General features: G+C 37.5%; 1 protein-coding gene and 1 non-coding gene across 2 annotated transcripts in view; both read left to right on the top strand.

Moving 5' to 3' along the window:
• LOC120634559 overlaps positions 1 to 22,049 on the top strand; it is a 61,617-nt gene that overhangs the window by 19,471 nt on the left and 20,097 nt on the right. The window contains exon 2 of the mRNA XM_039905257.1: positions 17,540 to 17,681. Within this exon, the coding sequence (XP_039761191.1) occupies positions 17,544 to 17,681 (138 nt within the window). The 5' untranslated portion in view covers positions 17,540 to 17,543. The remainder of the gene's footprint in view (positions 1 to 17,539; positions 17,682 to 22,049) is intronic.
• Trnas-gcu lies at positions 21,626 to 21,707 on the top strand. The gene has a single exon. It is a non-coding gene; the product is annotated as a tRNA-Ser (tRNA).

Here is a 22,049-nt window from a genome sequence, read left to right as displayed (position 1 = left end):
TTGTATATGTAGGCATTCTTCGTGAACACTTCGCGAACGCGATGCAGGATTTTTGTGGCGCCATCTAGTTCTTTAATGTGGAGACCGCTACACTTATATTAAATATTAACATAATTAAGAAGAATGAATAGAGTTAAGAAAAGACGTTCGTTCAGTCATTATTGTATATGTCCAAAAACAGGGACAACGGCCCGCGCACGTCTCACTTCACACACGCGGAATGTTGGATGAAATTCGCATTGGGCTAGCGTGGTGGACTACGGCCTTAACCCCTTCTCATTGTTGTAGGAAACCCGTGCCCTGTATTGGGTCGGTAATGAGTTTATATTAACACCTAAATAAGTATTTGAAGAGAGTGTTTGAGTTCATATCGGTTAATTATCCGTGTAAGTAAATGTTGTACACTACAGAGCACGGCTCCTCTCAGATTGAGGAGGGCTTAGGGCCGTTCCACCACGCCGGTCTATTGTGGATTGCTAGACTTCACAAGCCTTTTGAGCAAGCTATGGAGACCTCCCAGGCTTGCAGATTTCCGCACGATATTTTCCTTGACGATTAACAAATGTGATATTTAATTGTATAAATAAAAACGCACGAAACTGTACAAAGTCACAGGTGCCTGCAGGGAACTCGGCAGGGTCATTACGAATCTCGCGACAGGCTTGCGACCAGTGGCGTGCACTTCATAAATGCACAAAAGCACTGCATACCCTAAAAAAATACAGGGTTTAGGGTATGCAGTGTTTTTGTTACTCATAAAGGGGAAGGATTTTTCCATTTTATGCCATTTTCCTTCTTTATGCATACCCTGGTCAAAAACCCTGTGCACACCACTGCTTGCGACAGGGGAAAATCTTGCAATCACTGCTGTCAAACGTCACTTTTGTTTATTTATTGTATGGAAAAGTGACGTTCGACAGCAGTGATTGCAAGATTTACGCCTGTCGCAAGCAGGGTTGCCAGATCGATTCTTCCCGTTATCGGGATTAAAAACCGATTTTTCGGGATTTTAGGGCTTTGGTACGGGAGAAATAAAAAAATAAGTAAATAACATTAATTATACATAATATATTAAGTAAACAAACATATTTTTGCATTGCACTGTAGATATAAGTAAAAAAAACATAGTAGTTATTTGTGACACATGAGATAAGAACCGAATGAGCATGTTAATAACTGTTTTTGTTCTTGCCATAAGTATTTGTCATTTTTTTTTGTGTGTTTACAAGTTTCGTTTGACGAAAATGTGAACTTAAAATTATCAAACTTGTTTTGCGGGAGATTATTTGCTTTGTCGGGAGTCGGGAGGACATAACAAATATTAGTAGGCAAGACTTTTACGCACAAGAACACAAAAATCGGATTATACTTTAGCCATAGTGTTCAATGGAAATATCAGCGACGTTTAGGAATAATCCTAAGGAAGCTTTAAAGTTAATTGAATCATACTTTCACCGTTAATTCAATTTCTATATCACGCTATCGTTTAACGTCCATAAAGAAAACTGTCATGCCTGTTACTACGTGATTATCGTTTGTACAAAAAGCAGTTATTTCCACTACGTTGGTATACTGAACTCAAATCTAGTGAATTTGTGGATCAAAACTTCTTTTGCGTCTTAGCCCACGCACGAGAGAACTCCTATTTTAAAATAAGACAGTTGGATGTTTGCGAACAGTTCGTCGAAAGATTTTTATCGAAATCTTAAGCTCGAAGAATATTTAAGATAATTTCTAGCAAATCAATTACGCTCGTACTAATACAATTGTTTACTTTTTTTTATTACCTTGTTGCACGTTTTCTTATTGTGACGTCGCTAATTGCAGATCTTCCCTCCGATAAAGTTAACACCCTAATTCAAATGTGTAATAAAATAACCCTGCGCCTAATGTCTTGCCGGTCTGCCATCCCATTGTCCTATAAGGGTGAGGTAATAGAGAGTGCACTTTTAACTAGTGGGTGGCTTCGGCTGTGGCTAGTTACCACCCTAACGACAATGACGTGTCGCTAAGCGATTTAGCGTTCCGTTATGATGTCGCATAGTAACCCATTTCACCCATACTCCCTAACAGGTTAGCCCACTACCCTCTTAGACTGCATCGTCACTTACCACCAGGGGAGATTGCAGTCAAGGGCTAGCTTGAAGTGGAATTTAAAAAGCTGTGTTTGCGCTCACTTGTGCATCATCTAGATTCCGTGTAGTTCGAAAGTCTCACAGGGGATTGACCGTTAAAACTGTATTATATATCACTAGCTCTTTGGAACAATACATTTTTGAATAACACAGTTACTATCGTATGACGAGCTATTGAGTCATTGGATGTATTGAGGAACGTGTTCTAAATCACAACAAAACGATCATCATTTCAAACGTAAAATATAGTGTTGCTAAGCCATTGGTACTTCTGTAAAAAAGGATAAAGAGGTCACGGGGTAGTCCGTCATAAGCGGCGGATTGCATGTGTCCATAAACGTCCATTGCCGGCGATTTCGAAGATCATATATGTACATACATATATATCTTGCGCGTTTTCACATGCATGCTACACTCGCGTAAGTTCTCCACGAGTTGTTTCCAGTTTGATTGAAGTTTATATACCGTTTCAATCGAAAAAGGGATTTTCCAAATCGGTTATTAAATGACGGAGTTATGAAGGAACATATTTAAAAACAATATAACCGAATTGAGAAGCTCCTCCTTTTTTTAAATCAGTTTAAAATATAACCTAGACGGGAGTTTATACGTACGTTTATAAGTAAGGTACAGTCAGGATTCAAAATTCAAAAAATTAAAATTCATTTATTTCAAGTAGGCTTAACTTTGAAACGTCAAGTATATCTGTTTGTCGTGTCTACCACCGGTTCGGAAGTAAGATTCAACCGAGAAGAAGGATTCAAACTTTATATCGTCGCGGAAGCTAACTGCGAGAGTAGCTTTGCGCAGGTAGTCAACTATACCGCCACGCTGATTGGCTGAAACTGAATTCTGTGCTCGGAAACGAAGTTCGAGAAGTCATAGGTTTGAATCGTACAAATCGTACAATACGTCCACCCCGTAGCATAGATAATATATTAATGCGGTATTGAAGCTACCGAGACACTCACACAGGCAAGAACCGACGTGGCCCCAAAGCTATTCTCGCAGGATTTTAGTCGGGGTACTACAATGTGTAAGCTTGCTGTTTTGCACATGTTCGTAGTTCCCATACTACTTTAATATATTTACTGTGCCCGTAGTTAGAGCAAGTAAAACCGCGGGGAACAGCTAGTATATAGCATATAGGTTTAATATATAATAATATATATCAAGGTTTTCTTTTATAATATTTCGTTATAAAACATTACTAGGTCTTGAAAGCGAATCTATTTTAATTTTTTAGATGCTTACCTACTACCATCTATATACTATATGTATATACTATCTTGAGTAAGTAGGTACCTAAAGGTATTTTGTTCCACGCTTTAAAGAAACAATGTCAAAAACTTGTATGATTAACTTATGATTCATCCTTGGGCCCGTCATCGAATGTTGTGATAACGTAAACCTTTGTTAACTTTGGCCACAGACTAAATGAAAAAGATGGATTTATCCGTTGTAGTCTTTACTTGGTTTTTTTTCTGAATACGTTTATACACTATTATTATTATTTAACTCTTTATTTGTACACCACTATGAAGTTAGGAATATAAAAAAAACAATAGAAATACAAAGACAGAAGTAAAATACAAAACACTACACACTATGTTTACTGACTTAACCGTTAAGTAGTAGAGGCGTAAAAGCGTTACCAAACGATCAAACTCACATTCGCATTTATGATATTAGTTAAATTTATGATCGTTGGCGGCTATATACATACATCGCCATCTAGCCCCGAAGTAAGCGTAGCTCATGTTTAGGGTACTAAGATGACGGCGGACGGATGACAGTGGCGTTCCTAGGGTTTTGAATTTGAGCAAGCCCAGTTACCTAAAGGACAAATTAAACTCGTCATGATCTCTAAGTCACCATTCTTGTTGTGCTAAATGACAAACAGTATCAACAAATCTTTGAAAAACACTACGGTTAGGGACAGTACGCGAATTATAATAAAGAAGTTTCTTTGCAATGTTTGCCAAAATTAAAAAGTAATCATAGTAATCCCAAGTGTTTCTTTGAGTTCTGCTCTCTGTAATTCTTATGATGCCTGGTAATTTATGTCATAACCAGCCGCGTTCCAACCATTCTTTTCATTAGAAAAAAAATATGCAAAAATTTACCTGTTGTTCGCCAATTATTTTTTGATTTCGCCACAGAAACAATTTGCACACAAATTGACCTCATATTTAACAATATTAACTATAATTTGTAAGAAAAAAAACCAGTAAAATGCACAATTCAACTCAAAAAAACAATAATAAACTCCTAACTAGTTACTAATCAATAATAATGAATCTGTCAAGTGTCAACTAGTTGTAACGCAAACAATAACACGCGTGAAGTTGTTTCAATTCGCTCGCTGGTCATCTTCACTAACTTCAACTCGCAATCTGGCATTTGATCTCCATACAAAATTTTTAAATAATCTAGATTGTCTCTGCTAAATACATTGAAATTTCTATGAGAGAGAGCAGTAAAATAAAAGCCCCATAAAAGCAAATGCGTGTGAGCGAGACAAAGCGGGGCCTCCGATCGCGTACGAAGACACGCGAAGAGCGCGATAGTGATAGTTCGGCGCGGCGCCGCGCCGTTCGGCTGGTTGCTACCACAGAGTATACCTGCCAGAGTAACGTAGTGCTTGCAGTAAAGTAGACAAAGAGTATATACATTATTAAGGAAAAGTTAAAACATTGTATTTATATCCTCATTGCTATCAAGTTTTAATTATTTTGTTAATTTCATTTCGGAATAGTCGAGAAAAATTTGAAAGAGATATTTATTGTAACGCAAGCCCGGCTTTTCGGCTTGTATGGTAGTACCGCCACTGGACGGATGAATATTTTAATGAATAATATACATAAATACTTATATTATACATATAAACAACCAGACACTGATAAATATTCGTGTTTATGACAAAAACATTTTCCTGTTGTGAGAATTGCACCCACGGCATTGAACTCAGAAAGCAGTGTCGCTACCCACTGCGCCCATCGGCCGTCAAAACATGACTGTTGTGTTTAAGCATTAATATTTACCTTCGCTATCTACTGGAATATAAAGCTGTGACAGACAGTCGCACGGCGCACCACATGGGTTACTCTTTGCCGTGTCCCAATATGAGAACAGTCTTATTTTTGGGCTTCGAAGCCAAAGCATATCGCATGACTCAACCTGACCGATACCGGTATCAATGACAGGGTGAGTCAGAGCCTAGCTATGCCTAACGACGCGTCGTACAACTGACTTCACTTTTAAAAACAAAGTTGCTTGCGAGGACTCCGTCTACGTTGTTCTACTAGTCTATGCGTTCGCTTTAAAAAAATATAATATCGCCTTAGGCCATAATGAACCCTCTGTTTAACAACATGGTGGACGCATTTGGAACGTATTGAAATAAATAAACTTTTTTAAAACATCTCAGTATCATATTTAGGAAATAAGTGGTGGTTACACAAGGTTTTTTTTAGTTCCACTACAAATTAGCCATTGACTGCAATCTCATCTAAAAGTAAGTGATATTAGATGTAACGTGTTAACCTGTTATGGCAGTTGTATTGACCCATTAGTGGTATCTACGCATGCTAAATCACTTAGCAGCACGTCTGTGTCGGTAAGGTGGTAACTAGCCACGGCCGAAGCCTCCCACCAGACCAAACTAAATTGCTCCTGCCGGGAATCCGGGAACTCGCACTTAAATCTACACCGCTAACCGCTGCGCCGCTACATTAGGTACCTACATAAAAATATGTACATAGTAGTGATATGATGCCGATTCGAACATTCGAACATTCGAAAACTTCTTTCCGTTGCTTGCATAGTTTTAAGGAAAGTAAAGCGGAAACTAGCATAAAGTGGATAAATTAATGTAAAATTTGGAAAATCCAAAAGTGCACGACTCATGATGCTCATTTAATTATCAAATAATGAAAAAAAAAAAAAACATAAGTCGTTCAAAATTAGTTGCCGAAAAAACAGCTGTACTAGGAAGGTACTGCACAAGCGCCCCTGGTGGAATAAATGTACATATAATCTATAGATATATCTATCACCATCCATGTTAATTTTACATGGATAAATATAGATATACAGTCTTGCAGTTTTCGTTTTTTATTAATTGCAATTAAACTACACTGAATTAATTAATCATTCGCATTCAGTGACCTACAATCGTCGATTAGAATTAAAAAAAAAAAAATTTAACTCAAATAATGGATTTTTTCACAAGTTAGAGTGTTTTCGGGATTCACACATGACGGACAGGAAATTTTTTTGACCTATTTTGGTGTTTTTTTCCAATTCTATTGCAGTAAATCAATTTTTTAAAAGTATGGAATTAATCTCCATTAAATTATCTCGACAATAGTATGCAAAATATCTTGATTCCGTGAACTAACAAGGCTATAATAATAAAAATAGCCGCCGAAATAAGGCGTATAAAAACTTTTCGATCGTAAAGCACTCCGATGCTTCGCATCATGAGTCGTGCAATACGAGTTCTATAAAAATTTAGGGTATGCAATGCTTTTGCGCGTGTATGAGGTGCACGCCACTAGTAACAGTAGTGCAAGCCACAGTTAAAGCAACTCTATTACCATGACATGATTCGCTATATCTAGGTCATTCGCAAACCTTTGATCAGCATATTAAATAATACAATGCCAATAATAATACACGATCGAATATCTAAATTAGAAGCATCAGCAAAATACTATATGTGAATGATCTAACAAAAGCAGCAACAATAACTGAATATTTTGACTAATTTATCTCGTCTCGCAATGCTTTCAACAGCAAATATTGTGATTCGGAACATTTTGCACGTCAAAATTGGCACTTTTAGGAAAATAATTATGGCAACATAAGTATTATAAGTTTTTTTAAGCTTTTTTTAAATTTAATTAAAATTCGCTGTACAACTTTCGCTTTATACTTAATTCCTATGCAATTGCGCTTAATGCTATCGTTTATGTATAACTAAGTTGTGGAAACTTCATTGGTTTATGTCATATAAAAAATACGGCATTACTCATATCCTACTGTTTGTTTCCCTTGAAAAACTAATAAATAAATGAATTCCCTGGTCCATCGGTTTCTTCCCCGTCAGAGGTGTTTAGGATTTTTTTAAATTTTTTAACTTGCTCTGGTTTTGTCTTGGCCGAATAAGGAGAATGTATTTAATATAATTGCCATACCACAAACACGATGGCCCGTTGATATCTTAAACATCGTAAAGTACCACCAGAAAAGATTGCAATCAAGGGCTAACTTTACGTACCTACGCTACGTTTACCGGTGCGGGGTCGCCCTTCCAGCACCTTGAGGCCCCAACGTCCATCGGAGCTCCAAGCTATGTGTTCAGATAATATAAAATCAAGAAAATCCCCAGTAAACTTTAAACTTTAGGGTAGGCTTTTTATAACTCTTACAATGCCTAGCCTTAAGTTTATAATTCTTACTGGTTTTTTTTTCATCTTATATCATCTGCCCGCTTAGTGACAGCACATCGTATGCACACAGGGTCTTCGACCGGGGTATGCATAAAGCAGGAACATGACAAAAAATGTAAAGATTCCCCTCCAATACGAGTTATATAAAATAATTTGGGTAGGCAGTGCTTCTGTGCATGAATGAAGTGCAAGCCCCTGACCATGTGCACACCCTGTATGCACACCACAGAGGATGCGTCATCTATTATACTGTCCGTCATCTATTATATATTTCCTTAATCACCTCGTACGACACCCCCGTTGGCAACTGTATTCTTATCTACCGCCAACACACGACATGTCGGCAGATGGTAACTACTGACTAGTCATGTTTGAAATGTCCTGGACAAAAGTAGTATCATTAGTCCGCCTAGAACTACCACGAGCTTAGTTCTTTCGATCGCCCGCAGCAATAAACCTAAATGCAACCAGGAAACTAAACTATAAACGTTATAGTCAGCTATACGCACGTTGCATTGTCGTGACATAACAGCGGGTAAAAATAGCTGCGCCGGCGCATCTTTGCAGGTGCGTCAGTGTTGCCACTCGCGAATAAACACGAATTACCCCGGATTTAGGGTGTTGAACTCACTTAAGTGAGTGCTGAAATCTGAATGAGTTATCCGCTCGCACTTACCCTTTTAAGATGCTGAATGTATTTATAAGGCAGCCACGACTACGTTTTTAAAGGATATTTATGATTTATACAGCTCAACCTCAGTTATTGTAATTAATACCTGTAACCCAAAATCGTTGGATAGCATATGTAGTGCTATCTTTATCTAAAGGGGAATAGGAAATATATTATAATTTTCATGTTTTCGACAAAAAAACTAATTTATATTTTTTTCATCTGTCAAGTGTCAGTGTAAGACCAGTCCCCGAAAGTTACCGATCCTCTGAATCGGTGTCGTCTTTTAGAACTCACATTCGTGAAACGTTTTCTTCCTCTAGGAATCACCTAAATCACTATGCATCCGATAAAGGCGATTCCTAGGTGTATGGGAAATGAACATTAATCCTCTTACATAATAACTAATTTCAGTCATCTTAGTAGCCATAACACAATCTACGCTTACTTCGGGACTAGATGGCGATATGTGTATTGTCGTAGAATATAAATTTAAAAAAAAAAATATCGTGTGCAGTGCATTGTGGCAAAATACAGTGAAAACGTCCCGCGCTCGTTACACTTCACAGTTCACACCCGCGGAATGTTGCTAGATCACAAACTTTTTCCCGTTTTCCACATTTATCGTAAAAGTTTAGAACATTAGAGGTAAAATAATTACTGTCAACTGCTAAATGGTATGAAATGATTAACCGCCTGTTCCAGAAACACTTCTAAAGTGGAGTGGTTTTTGATGCTTCAATATTAGTCGTGTACACGGTTTCTCTATGTTCTGAACTCAGTGGCTATACGTTTATTTTTTGGGATATATAAGCTTTTTATTTATTTCATTGTTACTCTTTACCCCTCAAACTTGCTTATATATTATTTGTTACCCTTTACCCTTCACACTAGTTTATAATTACCCAGGGCGGTGTGCCAATCGTCCAGGTGAGATGCCGAGATACCATTCCGGCATACTTGATTTAATTTACCCACAATTCGCTTTGAACTCCATTCGCACTGGCTTAAACTAGGTCGGTTAGATGTGACAAATTTATTGCTGTTGACTTTTGCAGTTAAGTTTTTACGAACAAATTTCAACAGACGTTATTTAAAAACTATCGGGTTTTTAAAAATGATTGAGACTTCTTTTTGTAACAACTAGTCTTTATTATATATATAGACACCAATTTTCAGTGTTTTTTTGTAGTGTATTAAAATCCCACAGCTGGGCACAGAACTTTTTTTTAATATATTTTTTTAAAATTTTCTTTAAATTAACTGAAATTTCATCCTCATCCTGTTAGAGGCACCCATACACGTTATCGGTATCTACGCGACATTGTACCAGAACGCTATAACGCATAGCGCACGTCTGTGTCCGGTGGTCTATTAACTAGACACGGCCGAAGCTATCATAATAAATTTGCTCCTTTTAATTTAATATTTTTGCACGGTGATTCCTTATGAAATATACTTATGCAAGCTTAAACAGTATTTCGTAATTCCGTTACACGTTGTTATAATAACAAAGCGTTACAAGAACATACTATAGAAGATAGTAACAATAACATTTCACATTAATACATTGTTAAATGAACCGGTACAGACAGACACGCAAGCATTAGTTAATTATTGTCCAAATAACAGCGACATATAGGTACACGACATAAATAGTGATTTAATTTTTTGTCGTCGCAATACTTTCCCGGCATTGAATTTAGTTCCGCTTGTTTAGACAATCAGCGTTAACTAAACTTCGTTAACTGAACGGTATAACAGAGTATAAAACAAAGATTTATAACCACCGACGAAGACCTCCTTGACGCAGAGGTTAGTTACCACCCTATCGACAAAGATGTGCTGCTAAGCGATTAAACTTTCTGGAACGATGTCGCGTCAGCAACCGATTATTGTATATGGGCTTAATATAATTGCTATAATCCCTTACGTTAGCCCGCTAATATCTTGGACTACACTATCAGTTACCACCAGGGGAGACAAAAAACACTCAACCAATGAGGCGTTGTGGTTACTATGTTACTAGGAGCACAGGAGTGTGTCGCTAGTGAATGCTGGCCTACCTAATAAGGGAATCTTACATACCAGTTGTAAGTGAAAACTAGACGAACATGTTACATATGGACATGTCAGATGTACATACGTATAAATAAAATTAAAATTTCCGTCTGTGAGTTTTAAATGATTGCCTCTTATTGGGCTTACTGGAACGAAAACATAACAATATAATTTTAGTGCATGGACCCATCACGATACTCCAATGTGGGTCAGTAAGCTAACTATTGTCACAGGTTAGTAATAATAACCAGGCACTGCTGAACGTGCTCTCCGGGCACGGAGGTTGACACCGCCAATTTCCTAACTCCGGGAAATTTTTTAACAGAAAAAAACAATACCTCACGACCAGGGATTCGAACCCAGGACTTCGTGATCCGCAGTTAAACATGCTAACCACCAGTGGCGTGCACAGGGTTTTTGACCAGGGTATGCATAAAGCAGGTAAACGGCATTAAATAGAAAAAATCCCCACCAATACGAGTTTATACACAATAATTTGGGTATGCAGTGCTTTTGTGCATGTATGGAGTGCACGCCGCTGCTAGACTAAAGGGGCTATCCTATGGTACGTATTAGTCCGAATTCTATGGGCACATTCCTCCTCTCAGTAGGGCTAGCACGGGCAGGAGATGAAAATTATATCCCCCGATTATATCCCCTGATAAGGTATATAATTAACGTGTCCACCTACTAAATGACTGGAACATGGAATAGGAGAAGTTCACCCCCGTTTATTACACATATATTACCAATTGTGCGCCAGTGCTCTGAGAGTTGATAAAGCTGTGGGAGAAGATACATTTTTATCCTTTCCCGGGGGATATAACTGTCTCCTGTCCGTTCTAGCCGTGCTGATAGGAGAAAGGGAATTTATCATTCCCTTCCCAGGTGTACACAAATTCTACACGGACGATGTCGTGGAATAACGCTAGTGTTAAATAAGAAAATTGCTTAACGCGGACAGTTCGAGGAAAGTCAGCGATAGTGAGTCGTGCAAATCGAAATGCAAAAAAAGTAGAAATGCAAAACGCGTCTGCACGCTTTCGCACAAATTAATGTATGGTTGAATGAAATGTACGTAACGAAAATAATGAAACAAGACAAGACAAAACTATTAAAAAACAAAAAAAAAAATAGTTGTAAAGAGGGTATATCATCATACACGCCATTGGTTGCCTGGAAGAAATCGCTATGTAGCGATAAGGCCACCAAATTGTACTCTCTTGATATGTATTTATATCTCTGTAACTACTTTTTTTCTTTGGTGTACAATAAAAGTGTATTCATTCATTCATCCATGTGAATGAATGGTTTCCACTTCTGGAATAAATACCGCTTGTATCCAGCGCCTCCCTGCGACTAGTTCGATGCCATCTGATGAAGAGACCTATTCTTGGAGTATCTCTACGAGTCAAATAAGGAATGAGGAGTTCCGTACAAGAACCACAGTTACTGACATAGCTCAACGGAAGCTGAAGTGGTGATGAGCGGGCACATAGCTCTGAGAACTGATTGACGTTGGGGTCCTTAGATACTGGAATAGAGACCTCGCATCGTTAAAGTTAGCGTTGGTAATCCCTCGACGAGGAGAAATGACATCAAACGAGATTTAGAGACATTTTTCGTCGAGAATTAACCTTTTGTTTTCTCTTTTAACTCTACCATTTTAGCTCTACCTAATTAAGGTAACCTATTAAAAATAGTAAACATTAGTACTGGCGGGATAGAGCTTTGTCCAGACATATTATTAACCTTTCTTTTTTATTCTTCTCTACCATTTCAGCTATACCAATTTGCGGTAAAACATTTCCTATTTATATCTATAATTTCAGCTTTACCTATTTAAGGTATAGAGTAAATACTGGAGGGTTAGACCAAAATTTAGATGAAAGCAACAGATCCAATCTGCCCGAGTACAAAATTTGCATTTTCGCATATCAACCCCTATACCATCAAAGTAAAATGTATCTTATCTATAACGTTAGAGTCGCAAATCCCGTACATCTGATTTTATTTTGCAAACGTTCCGCCAAAAGCCCTAGCTGGAAATTGTAGGCAAATTTAATCTTAAAAGCTATGTCTGTAAGATCCATTTTACTCTGATGTTCAAGCATTTCGTTACTCGTAAACGACTCCACGATTGCGCGCGTGCAAATCCTGTACTAAGGGCACGGTCGTAAAGCGGAGAGATTCCGCCGGCCGCATTCCACCCACTCGCTTCTGTTCAAATATACGTAAACAACGAAATTTATAATTTTGGAATCGCTGACTCAACTGCAATGCTTTGGTAAATTTCGCATATCTGCTGATTTTGATACCTGGCCTTTGAATTAAGAACGTACAGAATCCTCATTCAGCCATTATTGTATGCAGTGCATTGCGTCCAAAAACAGTGAAAACGCCCCGCGCACATCTCTCTTTACACCCGCGGAATGTTGCTAGGTCATAATTTTTTTCTCATTTTCCCGTTCTATGGGAACGCTTAGAACATTAGAGGTTAAATAATTAGCAAGAGGCAGGGGAAAATAGCCGGCAAAAGACCACCTGGCAGAAAAAGAACATCGTGGCTAAAAATTTACGCCAAAGGTTCGGAAAAGTACCCGATCTTTGTTCCGTTCAGGCCCACTAAGGTTGCCCAAGCCCTAACATAGCGACTAATCAACTTTTGTTTTGGCATAGAGTTACTTGAAAGGACGGAGAGTAACATAGAGTTCATACCTGACGGCCGATTGGCGCAGTGGGCAGCGACCCTGCTTTCTGAGTCCAAGGCCGTGGGTTTATTATTTTATTTTATTTATACACTTTATTTGTACACCACAAATAGAAAAAAAAACAATGGACACAACAAAAATTAACTTAAAAAATAGGATACAAAGGGCGGCCTTATCTCTTAGTAGCGATCTCTTCCAGGCAACCTTAGGATTAGGAAAACCAAGGGAAACCGATTGGTGGGGTGTATTATTACTGTATGCATACTTAGGAACAATTACACACTAATACTTATCCAGATTACACACATACAATACTAATAATAATAAATATAGAAAATACTATAACATACGATACATACTCGTACGATTGTCACAACTGGAAATGTTTGTGTGATGAACATGAATGGTTTTTAGTGTCTGTTATTCCATTCCATCAATCCTCACTGGGCCAGCGTGGTGGACTATGGCCCTTTCCCATTGTGGTTGGAGACCCATGCCCTATAGTGGGCCTGTAATGGGTTCATATGATGATGTAGGTATATCTTTATATATATATTTCTTGTGTGCGTGTGTATGTCACTGAACTCCTCCTAGACGGCTGGACCGATCTGAATGAATTTTTCGGTATGCGTTTGGGTGGCACCCTGGATGGTTTAGATTCACAAATCAGCCCGACAGATGGCGCTGGGGTCAGCTAGTTATTTATAAAAATATTCATCAGTCATCTTAGTACCCATAGCACAAGCTACGCTTACTTTGGGGCTAGATGGCGATGTGTATTACACAACCTAGTAAATATTTATTTATTTTATTGTGTTTATAGTTTATACATACTTTTTATCCTCGGCAACCACGGGAATTTTGAAGATCCTTAGATACTTCACACGGACAATGATCGCGGGTAACAGCTAAGACAAAAAACAATCCTAACTAAATGAAGCCGTGTTACGAGGCGAATCAGTAGTCGTGATTAGTTTGCAGCGTCAGGTACATCATTTTATACGAAACGTAATGGCGTCTATAAATACCCAGTGAAAAGTCAACCGGCCGGCGAGTCATCTCAGATAATCCCTATGCGCACTGCTGCTAAACCCATAGCACAAGCTACGCTTACTTTGGGGCTAGATGGCGATGTGTATTACACAACCTAGTAAATATTTATTTATTTTATTGTGTTTATAGTTTATACATACTTTTTATCCCCGGCAACCACGAAAATTTTAAAGATCCATTTAAGGGGCCCGGTCAATAATTGTGAGGAACCACCTGATTTTATGACATCAACAGGCTGCCTTTACACCCTGACACTATTGTACCTTTCAAGTATGACGTAAGCACTATAGAGGGGCGGGAATCCTTTGCTTATATTTGATGACATGGGGGGTGGGGGATCTAGATATAATAGCGTTAATATTATAGTATTTCCGCGCGCTATTCACTTGTCTTGTCTTGAGTCAACTTAATTTAAATGAATATTAGGTGCGTTACAGTCCTTCATTCCAAATCAACCAAATGTACTGTATGTTTACGTAAGCATGGCAGGGGGGGGTCTTGTAAGAGCTGGGAAGGGGTGGGTTATTTATTGCAATAATCTGCTGACATAATACTTAACGTGTTCTTTTGTCTTTATTTTTCTTTGTATTGCTTCGTCGTGTTTTGTCGCGATCAAGTTTTTCTATCTATCTATCTTTCATCATTATTAATAAGGTTTGGAAGAGCTTGGTAGACTCACGCAAGGTTTCCTCATTATTTTTTCCTCCAAAATTAAAACATATTGATAGTTTTATTGGTTACATTAAAAACGTACATAACTCCGAAAGGTCTATTACTAGGTGCGTGCCGGGGATCGAATCCGGTCCCCACTGAGAGTAGCCGAAGCTCTAAAGCTCGTATGGGACGAAATCGCTAAGCACCGCTAGTTAATGATAAAAAGCCTGGGTATAAATTGTTCTAACTATCTAATGAATTTTAAGTGTCCGCTATTATGATAACAAAGAAATTCCGGCTAACTTTGTTGTGGGCTTCATACACATAATTATCTCCATCCATTTTCTCGTCTCGTCTCAAAAGAATAGGACGAGAAAATGTAAGACATAATTATCGCGTCCATATTGGATATTGGACTTAACAATTATTCATTGTAAAGTCAACATCTCCTGAGGGATGCTCGGGTTTCGGAGCGAAATGTGCGTAGAGGGTACATTGGCGTGGATCTCTTTGGTGTGGAGTATAAGGATTGAAGAAATTATAAATTACGCCATACAGATGCGTCTGCTTTTCGCGGAGTAGGTATATCAAATTAAGCTTAATTTTCATTAAATATCGCGTCCATGTTAGCGCTGCAGGATAAGTTTGAAAACTCTTATACCTCCAGTTTTAAGTTAACCGATACAGTCATTTATCACCATCGTCACTTTTAAATAAAAGTATGAACGCCGTATTTCACTTATAGAATTTAAAATTTAATCGTTTTGTTTGTAGGTATAATAATAAATGTGATTTTTCGTGGGACTGCTTTTGACATTTCGTTTTTTTATTAATCTCAAAGCTCATATTAATCCATCCAAAAAGTTATAATTGTCATAGTCGGGTAAAAATTATAAAACATAGCATTCTCCACAGTGCGTTTAGACCTCTTATTCCATTTTCTCCGCGTGTTTTCGTTTAGTGGTAGAAAAATAGGGTGTCGCGTTACCAGTTTTATTGGGACAGGGTATATTTAGCCCGCCACACAACATTGCAGTTGCGGTGTGGGCCTATTCTCTATATCGCTCTTGTACGGAAAAGGTGTATTTGCCTAGCAATCGAGATAAACGCGTTATCAACATTATAATTTTTCTGAATTCCATTTCATATTATGAAAATTAAGCTTAATTTGCTAGACTCCGAGAAAAGCAGGAGAATCTGTATGGTGTAATTTATAATTTCTTCAATCCTTATACCAAACAGATCTTCGGAAATGTACCCTCTACGCACGTTTCGCTCCGAAACCTCAGGAGATGTTGACTTTACAATGAATAAATGTTAAGTCAATTACTTGACTTTACAATTATTCATTGCAAAGTCAAATTACTTTTGGCGGAGTCTAGTTTTTATAATTTTCATAATATATCATGGAATTCCACAAAGTAACGCCTGATTCAATCCAAGTCCATTTCAAGTTATATCCAGTAATGATGCGGCCTAAGATGGCCGACTGACATTTATTTTAAACTCATATTCCTAGTTGCTTAATACGCGACATTGTATCGGCACACATCACTTAGAAAAGTTGGAGGTGCGTGCTGGGATTCGAACTCGGGTCCCCGAAACTGAAGCCGAAGTAATAACCACTAGGCTATCACTGTTTCGTTTATTGATTAAGTCAAGTTAAAGGCTTTGAAGCATAACTCTACAACCCACAGTTAAAACGGGTGAAACCGCAAAGCACAGCTAGGTAAAGAAAAATATATACCTACGAAATGTACGGTAGGTAATCATCATAGAATTTAGAACACATTTAACATATATGGTTAAGATATGCCCAAGGTACGTAAAGCGGTTTCGAGTTATTTATTTAGTAAAAGATTTAATGAAATAATACCAGGTTTTTAGTATTCCTTTAGGAGATTTTACACTTGGTAGCCTTAATGTAAGTATATTACTTTTGTTCTCCATTTTATATTATCCTAAAACTCCACCGTATTTAAAAGAGCGATTCAAATTTCTAGGTAGCAACGTTCAGAGCTTTTTACAGGGCTAAATATGATAACAGGTTGCACGTTCCTGCCAGTCGTTAGATGGCGTATGGTAACTCATTTACTGTAAAAGTGGTAAATCTGTGGAATGAATTGCCGAGAGATATATGACATACTTAAAAATCGACTAAAAGATTTTTTTTATCTAATATGATAACATACATACACTATGTCTGTTCTTTTGTATGTTTATATATATATATATATATATATATTAATTATATATTTATATGTATGTATATATTATAATTATACGTATTGAATTTAATTGTATCACTGGTTGCACTATCCCGTTTTGCCTAACCTAATTCTCTACCAGAAATGGTTGTCTGGAGGAGATCGCTTAGAGCGATAAGACCGCCTTTGCGCATCTTATATATATATTTTTATTGTTTTGTTATTTCTTGTTTTCGCTTTTAATTTGTGCAATAAAGACTTTATCTATCTATCTATCTATATTCATAGCGCATTGGGCTCGACTTCACTTTCGGGGGGCCGAGTTAAAGTCCCCGCACCTCTAATTTTTCTATGTTATGTGCGTTTTAACTAATTAAAATATCATTTGCTTCAACGGTGAAGGAAAACATCGTGAGGAAACCTGCATGCCTGAGAGTTCTTCATAATATTCTCAAAGGTGTGTGGAGTCCACCAATCCGCACTGCGCCAGCGTGGTGGACTACGGCCTTAACCCCTTGTCATTGTGGGAGAAGTCCCATGTCCTTTAGTGAGTCGATATAATGATGTAATATGCTGCATTTTTTATTTGCAGAGCAATGGCTGCCACTGTGGAGGCGTCCCAGTCCCTCATGCAATCAGAGTCCAGGGTCCACTACCAGGAGGTGGTCACGGAGACGCGGAAGGTCAAAAAGAGCAAGTCACGACGGCATAAGGATGAGGGTACGATATCTGTGGTAAGTCTACCTTTACCCCGTGTAAAACCCGGGCATGCGCTCATAAATGAATAAAAATTTTTTTTCACAATTTAATTATAATTTTACAGATTTCACATTGTCATTTAATATTATTAGAAGAGTAACCTGGTTAAAGCAATATAACACACCCAAGCTTTTTTATCGATTACGTAGTCCTTTTTACTATAATAAGACTTTCTTTTAAGAGACAGAACTTTTTAAGAGACAACTCCATAATGTTAATGGGTAGTTTATTGTAGAGTTGTATGCAATTTCCTTTAAACGAATTATGAATTTTATGTAACCTAGTATATTGCACTGTAAAATTATTCTTACTTCTTGTTCTTATGTAGTATTGGTATGTAAAGTACATGTAATTTATATCAATTATTTATTTTTAATTTGAATGTTGCACTATCCCGTTTTCCGTACCAAACATGCTTCATCAACCAAAGGTTGTCTGGAGGCCAATTGGCGCAGTGGGCAGCGACCCTGCTTTCTCAGTCTAAGACCGTGGGTTCGATTCCCACAACTGGAAAATGTTTGTGTGATGAACAGGAATGTTTTCAGTGTGTGGGTGTTTTTATGTATTTTATATTATTCATCATTCATTGATTCAAAAAATATTAATCAGTCATCTTAACACAAGCTACGCTTACTTTGGGGCTAGATGGCGATTGTATTGCTCGACAATGCCTTATGTAGCCTAGCATTGAAAGGTCACGTACGTCCGGGATGAAAAATTATACATCGATGATCCTAGAGGTTTAGCGGCTAAGTAATGTACTCGAATCTCTAGGAGCTTTTATGACTTGAGTAAGAAACATCGCGAACAGCGTGTCTGAATAAAATCTGTTCATTCTAATATTGCTATCTCGCTCTAACATATGATGGCGTCCCTATCACTCACCAGGGCCTGTGAAACGCGAACCATAACGTATAGATTGTAAAAAACCCTCCAAAAAAACAAAAGTAGAGTATTAAACTCAGGGTTAAACCTGCCTAATATAATCTGTTCTTTCTTATGCTTTCTCGCTCTAACATATGATGGCGTATCGTGAGCCTGCGCAGCGTGAACCATAGAGTATAGATTGTTTAAAAAAAACCTCCAAAGATAACAACATAGAGTATTCAACTCAGGGTTAAAACTGCCTTCGTTTTGTGCGCCCCTAAAACCCTCGTTACACTCAGGATTCTAGATGCAACACCCTTGGGAGTAATTCTATCCCTCGTTTGCTTGGGACTTATCCCGGCGCCCGTATCTAAGACCCCTTTGTTGAACAATCTACTATTGTTTACCTACCCCTTAACTAGGCGAACGAACTATCATTTGTTTATTAACTTTTTTTGGTTCGAGAACAAATTTTAAGCCCGCATTAGCTCAAAATTATTGACAACTAGTTTCTGCCCGCGGCTTCGTTTGCGTGGCCTTCAATATTGTTTCTAAAGCTTCGTTCGTTAAAAATTTTTAATTCTACCACGGGATCTGTTTGAGACATCGGTATAGAAAGTACATGTCCTTTTCCATAGCACAGGTGACATGCATATACATTTCAAAGCCGTCTGCCCGCGGCTTAGCTCGTAAGCAATTTTCAATTTTCCCTCGGGAACTACTAAAGAATTTGGGATAAAAGGTAGCCTATGTTCTTTTCCATGTCAAAGGCTGCATGCATGCAAAATTTCAACCAATCCGTTCAGCCGTTTTTGCGTTATTGAGCAACAAACATCCACAATTTCACATTTATAATATTAGTAGGATATGCAGAAATTTGTCAATAATATTGATGTTTGCGCCGGAGCTTTACGTATCGAGTTTCAAGAACGCAGACATAGGCATTGATACTGACAGCTGTTCCCGCTACCCAAAGCGTGCAGGTACATTTAACATTGTACAATGAGATTTATTTCTTAAAAATATATGTAATTGGGACACAATAAAGTCAATTATTATTATTATTATTACCTTTATTATTATGACGTAAGTGCGTCATAAATAAATGAATGAATTAATACACTTTAATTTTTATTCATCGAGACTGGACCAGAATTAAAATTCATTTATTTCAAGTAGGCCAACTTTCTAAGCACTTTTGAAACGTCAAGTATGTCTGTTTGTACTGACTCTACCACCAAGTCGGTTCAACAAGTTCACGGTCGAGTTCGGAAAGCAATTTTACCGAGAAGAAACGGCAAGAAACTCAGTAGTTGCTCTTTTCCAACATCAACATTTACAATCATTTTTCTATCTTGTGGGAGATGGCTGCTTCCAATCTACCTTGTAATTAAGAAATTCATCAAATGTATAGTAACCTCGCTGTATTAGATGAGAAAATAAACTAAGATCCTGTCACATCTGAAATAAGTTTATTAACTATTTCAGTAAGATGTAAGCTTTAATATGTACATTTATTTAAAGATTTGTTTGTGTCGTCCCTAAATAAAAGCTGATACATATATGGTTTTATATGCCTCTTATGAAAAACTTTATTATTTATTTTACATCACAGAGAAAATCATCAACAATATAAACTCATTACCACAGAACTCAATATAGATAAAAGGTAGGAGGTAAAATTGCCGCCCTTTCAATACACAGCGATCTCTTTCAGACGGCCAAAGACATTAAAGGACATGCTATAGCTGCGAACAATCTATTTTAAGCAATTCGGAGTGACAATTTTTTAGCTGTTACTAGCCGTTGGATTTTCCTAAAAATCGAAAATTTTAAATTCAATAATTATTTTTTCATGAAGGCCTAACACAGTCTCTTATGAAGCGGTCATACATACGTGTAGAGGTTTTTACTGTTTCTGATACTTATATGTGAAACCGAAACGCTATAGTTTTTGAGTAAACCACAATCGTATGACGGAATAATGAATTCTAAATTGCAATTTGTTGATGTCGAAAAAGAGAAACTGCTGAGTTCTTCTCGATCGAATCTGCCTTCCGGACCGGTGGTAGAGTCAGTAAAAACAGACAGCCTCGAGACTTTAAAAAAAAATAGCTTAGTTTCTTGTGGGCTCTTCTTAGACCCCTGTAGCTAGCATGCGCGCCACGATACCCAGCGATAGAGTCATTTATCTCGCCTATCTCTATGGAAAAAAATACGAGTAAAGAGTACAGAAAATTATCTCGTGGCGCGCATGCTGCTACAGGGACCGTTTGGAACCCTCCTAGTTTTAGTATTAATGTAACCAATGTGGCTGTAATCATAACTCCGCAATAATGGAGCATATATGTATGAACGCTTCATTAGTGCCTGTGATACCCCTAAATGAATCAAGATTTATGAATTTTAATTTAAAAGTTCTAAGAATACTTGAAATAGATGAATTTTGTAATGGAGAAATATGTATGAACGCTTCATAAGTGCTTGTGAATAATTTTTCTTTTTATTTGAATTAAAGAGTAATAAGAATACTTACTCGAAATAGATGAATTTTGAATGTAGAAGATTATATAATACTAGCTGTTGCCTCATAAATGTGGTAGCACTTTATGTATTTAGGATAGCTAAGCCTGGTGTAAAATCGTCAAACACTTTCATCCCCTCTCCAGAGAGAACTGAGCTTAATTTCGGGATAAAAAGCTTCCTGAATTACTTTTGATACCCTCAGGAATATGTGTACAAAGTTTCGTGATGATAGGTTTAGTAGTTTTTGCGTGAAAGCGTAATAAACAAACTTACATTCACATTTATAATATTAAGTAGGATAGGATAGGATAGGAAGTAGGATAGATAGTAATGTAGATTTTCTACTAGGACTAATATTGAGATTAATTTTAACTGTTTAAGTTTAAGTTACCACCGCATAGTAAAGGTCATAAAGGTTTCAAAAAAGTGGGATAAGCCATCGAATAACATTTAGAAAGTGGTGAAAATAACGTTTAAAAGGTATACATTTTACAATCAATTCCCGAGATTCGCAATTTGCAGGCATGACGAGGTGGCCGAGAGGTTAAGGCGTTGGACTGCTAATCCAATGTGTTCTGCACGCGTGGGTTCGAATCCCATCCTCGTCGATACTTTTTGACCTTTTTCTTTTTTAATTTATACTTATATTTTATTCATATAACTCACTTATTTTTATGATAGCCTTAAAATAACTATAGTTATGTTAAAATTTCGCTTCGAATGTATCCCATAGGAACTATTTATTTTTCCAGGATAACGAGTATGTCAATTTACAAAAATCACTTCAATCTGTTTTCTCTTTATTCCAATACAAGTTAGCCCTTGCACATTCACCTTCAACTGCAATCTTACCTGGTGGTAAGTGATGGTGCAGTCTGGAAGCGAGCGAACGTATGGCACTTACACCCCTAATCGATTTCTAAGTGGCATCGTACCTGAACGATATATCG

This window comes from Pararge aegeria, chromosome 24 (assembly GCF_905163445.1).
Source record: "Pararge aegeria chromosome 24, ilParAegt1.1, whole genome shotgun sequence".
NCBI classification, from domain to species: domain Eukaryota; kingdom Metazoa; phylum Arthropoda; class Insecta; order Lepidoptera; family Nymphalidae; genus Pararge; species Pararge aegeria.
Note: the sequence above shows the minus strand (reverse complement) of the source record. Positions and strands in the feature narration are given on the sequence as shown.